The following is a 6087-nucleotide window of genomic DNA, read 5'->3' as shown; positions in this document are numbered from 1 at the left end:
AATTTTGGAGGTTTCGGGATCCTGTGTCGAAAAAGGCTTTAGATTTTTGAGGATACATCTCGGAGTCATATAATGCCATTTGGAACCATATATGATCATCATATGTCGTCATAAATGTTCGTGGTAGGCTTAAATTAATGAAATCGGTGCAAGTTGTAAATCGGTAAATTGGTCGTTTAAAGGAAAATTGGATGGTTCCATCCAACCAATTGGACTCCCAGAGGGTGTTAGGGATCATGGTAAAAATTTCGGCAATTTTATTTCCGGGCAGAAAATAGTCAAAAAATTCCAAAATTGAAGGCTAATATCCACACTTTTTAAGAAATTTTGGAGGTTTCGGGGCTCGGTGTTGAAAAGTCTTGATATTCTTGGGGTTATATTTCGAGGTCATATAATGCCGTTTGGAACCATGTATAATCATTATTTGTTGTTATAGAAGTTCGTGGTAGGTTGTAGTTCATGAAATTGGTGCAAGTTGTAAACCGGTAATTGGTCGTGTAAAGGCAAATTGGATGGTTCCACCTACCCAATTGGGCTCTCGACGGGTATTAGGGACCATGTTAAATATTTCGGCAATTTTTATTTTCCGGCGAAAAAAAGTAAAAAAAAATTCCAAAATTGAAATCCACGCTTTTTGAGAAATTTGGGATGTTTCGAGGCCGGGTGTCAAAAAATTTTGAGATTTTAGGGGATACATCTAGGGGTCATATAATTTTGTTTGGAACCATATATGATCATTATATGTTATCATAAATGTTCGTAGTAGGCTTGAGTAAAATAAATTGGTGCAATTTGTAAACCGGTAAATTGGCATTTTAAAGGTAAATAGGATGGTTCCACCCACTCAATTGGTCTCCCTTAGGTTATTTGGGACCATGGTAAACATTTTCGCAATTTTTTTTCAAGCGAAAAAAAGTAAAAAAATTCCAAAATTGAAGGCTAATATCCATGTTTTTTGAGAAATTTCGAAGGTTTCGGGGCTGGTGTCGAAAAGAAATGAGATTATTGGGGATACATCTCAGGGTCTTATTTGGAACCATAAATGATCATTATATGTTGTCAGAAATGTTCTTGGTAGGCTTGAGTTAATGAAATCAGTGCAAGTTGTAAACCGGTAAATTGGCCATTTTAAGGCAAATTGGTTAGTTCCACCCACCCAATTGGACTCCTGGAGGGTATTAATTAGGGACCAAGGTAAACATTTCGGCAATTTTTATTTCCGGGCGAAAAAAGTCAAAAACTTCCAAAATTGAAATTCACGCTTTTTGAGAATTTTGGGATGTTTTGAGGTTCGGTGTCGAAAAGTTTTGAGATTTAAGGGGAAGATGTTGAGCAGAAAATTAATAGTTGTACAAGAATGTAAGCCACAACCAAAGGGCTGCCCAAGTCGGGGCACATGTTATTGTTGTGGTCTCGGATCATGTTGGCCGACTCTTAAAACCTGTTGTGCCCAATGTGGATGTTAAGGAGAATACTTGAATAAGCTTGTATTAATGCACTAGGAATATTTATTACTTAAAAAAAGGGGTATGATTAACACTTATATGGAAAATTTTAGCTAATACTTACCTCCGTTTTTTATTAGTTGACACGTATTCCTTTTTAGAAAGATTTTTTAGTTGACACATTTTCTTTTTGGGTAAGCTTTATACCTTGCTTTTTTTAAGTGTACCCCACTTGCTTTATTATTCCCTCTTTAGTCTCTCTCATCTCCTTAATATGTGTGCCTAAATTGAACGTGTCAACTAAATAAAAAAGGAGAAGTATTACTCTATAAACAAGGTTATCAATTCTACTAATTGTAAAAGTGAATGAATGAATTCATTTTTGTATGATGTGTTGACAAAAAAAAAAAAAAAAATCCTTCCTACTCCAAATCTTTGATGTTGTTATGTGTGTATTATACATATCTCCTTATGATCTTCCTTTTTTTTTTTAGGAAGAAAATTCATAGGTGCAACAAAAGGAATTATAAAGACTAATTAAATTAGGAGCAACAACATTTCTACACAAGGATAATAGTTTTCCCAAATTTGTTCTACACCAAAAGGAATTAGACAGGCCAATTAAATTAGGGGCAACAACATTTCTGGTCCCGCTTAACATGGCATCAAGTGACTGAATTAAAAAGACTACAAGAAGCTAAAATATCATTGAAGATGGCGTCTAAATCAGTGAAGAAGATCGAGCCTTTGCATAGCCTTTGCTTAACATGGGATCAAGTGACTGAATTAAAGTGACTGATTCAATGATGATGTTCGTCAGGCCAAAACGCTTTGCTAGCTTGACTGCTAGACCTACTGCCTTCCCTTCAGCCACGATTAGGGGCCAAAAGGCTTTGGTGTGAGGAGTAGCTGTGAAGATGACATCGTCACTCGAGTCCCTTGCTGCAACATCCAAGCCTATCCGCCCCTCATCTCTCAAGGATGTATCACAATTTAGTTTGATTATTCCCTCTGGAGGGGGTTTCCAAATTCGTGAACTTTTGCGAGCAGACTTGGCTTTTTAATTCCACCATAAATCTTATTAGCATAGGTGGCAGAGTCAGTAGCAAGATGGTGCACTTGATCGATTATCACAGGATGATTATTCCCTCTTTGTTGTTTGCGAGACTTGTTTTAGGTTTTGTGTACTTAGTTTTATTGTAGGTCCATTAAATAGTATTGGACTTATATAATGTTAGACTTATAAGTTATAACCAACCACAATTTCGTTATACTTTCTCCGTTTCTATTTAGTTGACATGTTCAATTTATACACACATATTAAGGAAAGGAGATAGAGTGAGATAGAATGATAAAGCAAGTGGGGTACACTTAAAAAAAACAAGGTATTAAACTTACTTAAAAACAAAACGTGCCAACTAAAAAAAACTTCTTGAAAAGAAATCCGTGTCCACTAATAAAAAACAAAGGTAAGTATGTAGCAATTTAAGGCCATCCAATGGTGAGACTTAACTTTGAGTATTGAAATACAAAATGAGTTGTTTTTTTTCTCCAATGGTGATACCCAACTTACTTCTCAATTTAGCAACTTATATGAAGTCTAATTTCTTAATGGTGAGACTTTCTAAAGTATGCTAATGTCACCTTCAATTTATAGCCCACAAAATCATATTTTAAGTTTTTTTTAGAAAAAAATAAAATTAAAACTTAAATATATTACAAAACATATTATAATATCAATAAGGGCCCACACTTTTTGTTAAATGAGCACTTTTCTTTTAGAGTTGCTAAGTTTAGATAGAAACTTATTGATATCCTTTGCCAAAAATACCCTCTCTCATTAAAAAAAAACTCACTCAAGTTTCACCATTGAAGAGGGTCTAAGATATGACATCAGATTTGGTTTTAATACTCTCATTATATAGTTGGGAAATTGTTTAGTGTAATAATATAGTAACACCTTTAAGTCTCCACTAGTTTAGATAGCAATATGTTGCAGCAAGAACATACACGAGAAATTCTTCTTTAAAAAAAAAAAAAAAAACTGATAGAGAATATCTATAGAATATTCTCATCCTAGGTTTAGGATATATTTTGTATAAGATTATCTTTGATATCTGTACATATCTTATAGTTACCTGATATGATTAGGTTTCTCATTGTAACCCTATAAATATTGATCAATGGAAATCAATCTAATCAAGGAGTTTACAGTATCTGACATGGTATCACAGCTTAGGTTAGATCTTGGGATTATATACCAAAATTCTCACCCTGCCGGTGGGTTAGAAAATTAAACCCACCGGCGGGATATACAAAGTTTTTTATGCTTCCGCAAACACACATATAGATTTTTTTTTCTTTTCTCAAAGTTTTTTTTTAGAATCTTTATATAACCTTGCGCCTCCCACCAACAGTAGCAATCGCGAAAGCCTCCTCCATCATTGTTGGCAATCGCATACACTACCGCCTTCCACTACTGGCAGTAACCACATTTGCCAACCTACTCCATGTGCCGCACTCTATTTCCACCTCCCCATGACCAACAATGATTCTTACATTGCCTCGTTGGTTTTTTTAACACATAATCACATAGATTTTGTTTTGGTGGTGGTATATCACAATAAGGTCAACTTTTGCACATCTCTTTTGCTATCAAGTTAGCTCCTTTTATTGTTGTAGCACTTGGAATCTTTGTGGAGTATTACTTCTTGCTACTTGGTTTCTCTTTTGAGAATTGATTAATTTCAAGTGATGGGATTTAATCTTTTCTTGCGCAATTTTATTTGTTTTTCTTCAACTGTAATTTCACGTAGTAGTGTAGTGTCTTCTCCCCGATGATGGTTTGATCCCTTAACTTATTCTCTGGATCTGCAACTTGGCCCAAGTATATGCGTGACTCTTCTCCTTCAGCCTAAAAGTGCATATCTCTACTATACGTAGGTCGTGGTTGTTGCTTCTCATCGTCATCACCAGCACTCGTCTACTACTTCTCTTTTGATCATGGGTTCCTATACTATCCTTACCATTCGATGCGTGATTCAGATCCAGTCTGAGCATCCGGTTTTTTCCCGCTCTGACTGCGGGGGTGTGATAGAGAATATCCATAGAATATTCTCATCCTAGATTTAGGATATATTTTGTATAAGATTATCTTTGATATCTATACATATCTTATAGTTACCTAATATGATTAGGTTTCTCATAGTAACCCTATAAATATTGATCAATGGTAATAACTCTAATCAAGGAGTTTTATATTATCCGACAAAAAAAAACAAAAAAAAACAGAGAAATCAATAAAATGAACAATGGCAGATACGGAGTAAATCAATAAGTATTTCCAATTCCTAACACTTAAACATCCATTGAAATTGTTATCCGCGTATACTATACCTATTCACGTGGAATTAAACTCGAGTATTTTTTAATTTCATGTGCACAAATTCTACTAATATGAGACCCAAATATTACGAGTAAACTACTCCGTAGTAAAGCACTAAAAGCAATGAGTGTAGAAAACAACATTAAGCAGCCGAAAAAGGTGATCAAAATTACAAAAACTAGAAATCCGTATTTATTTTAACAAAATTAGTATAGCTTCCCTAATACTAATAATCATGTTAATAGTGTAATTTAAATTACGAAGGACAGCGTAACTAATAATAATCAGAATCATTACCATCAGAAGACATCACAGCATCATCATCATCATCTTGATCTTGCAGAGCTCGAGCAAGACAATAAGAAAGATAAGCGTCAACACAAGCATACTGAACCTGTTCATCACTCAACCAATAAGCTTCCCAATTACTCACTCCCAACCGATAAGGCTTAACCACGTCATCAGCACCCATTCTTGCCGCCATTTCTCCCATAGACCAATTCCCATACCCATATTTCTTAGCCAAATCAACCAAACACTCAACTTCCAACCTATGCTCAGATTCTTCTAGAAGTCTCCAGTCTCTTCCATTGTGGACCCCAACGAAGGTGACACGATCGTCGAGAAGCTTCCTGAGGGTGGCCGGGACGGAGGAGGCGTGATGGAGTTGGAAGATGAGACAGTCGGAGTCGACGCAGAGTTGGAGAGTGGCGGCGGTGTCGGAGTCAGGGGAGAAAGTGGGACGCCATTGAACGCCGAGGCCGATGGTGAGGGAGGAAGTGTAGAGTGCACGGCGGTGGTTGTACCGGAGAGTGTGAACCCACTGCCGTGCGACGGCGGGGGTGGAGGTAACGACGGTGTCAATTGTTTCGGCGAAGAATTTGACGGTGTAAGTTTTGCGACGATTTGGGTTGGGGTTCCAATCGGGAATGATGGTTATGGAATCTGGGTTCATTGTTTGTGTTGTGGCTTTGGTTTTAGACTTTTAGGGAGAGAAAACGGTTTTTTTTTTGTGAAAATGGTTGGTTAAATAATGTAAAATAAAAGCTTGTCAAATACGCAACGAGAAATAGAGGGAAGGGAGAAAAGATTGGACTGGACTTGACTAATCAGCGGTGTAGACTGCTGAGTAGGACTGATTGTGGCGGGGTAAGTGCTGCGGTGCAATAGGTTTAGGCTCTGTTTGATTTACCTTAATTTTACTGAACTGAACTTATTTTTATTGAGCTGAACTTATTTTTACTGAACTGAACTTAA

The 6087-nt window shown here is 36.4% G+C and overlaps 1 protein-coding gene across 1 annotated transcript; it reads right to left on the bottom strand.

Moving 5' to 3' along the window:
- Positions 1 to 4483: 4483 nt before the first annotated feature.
- Positions 4484 to 6087, bottom strand: LOC110738197 (Werner Syndrome-like exonuclease). Its single transcript, XM_021918568.1, has one exon. It carries the CDS (start codon positions 5783 to 5785, stop codon positions 5105 to 5107), a length of 681 nt encoding a protein of 226 aa, XP_021774260.1. The 5' UTR covers positions 5786 to 6087; the 3' UTR covers positions 4484 to 5104.

This window comes from Chenopodium quinoa, unplaced genomic scaffold (genome assembly GCF_001683475.1).
Source record: "Chenopodium quinoa cultivar QQ74 unplaced genomic scaffold, ASM168347v1, whole genome shotgun sequence".
Lineage (NCBI taxonomy): Eukaryota > Viridiplantae > Streptophyta > Magnoliopsida > Caryophyllales > Amaranthaceae > Chenopodium > Chenopodium quinoa.
The sequence above is the reverse complement of the archived record's forward strand: the minus strand, read 5'-3'. Positions and strand labels throughout refer to the sequence as shown.

Bases quoted from the DNA above. Each gene is read 5' to 3' on its own strand.
- LOC110738197 (XM_021918568.1), bottom strand. From the start codon at position 5,785: ATGAACCCAGATTCCATAACCATCATTCCCGATTGGAACCCCAACCCA.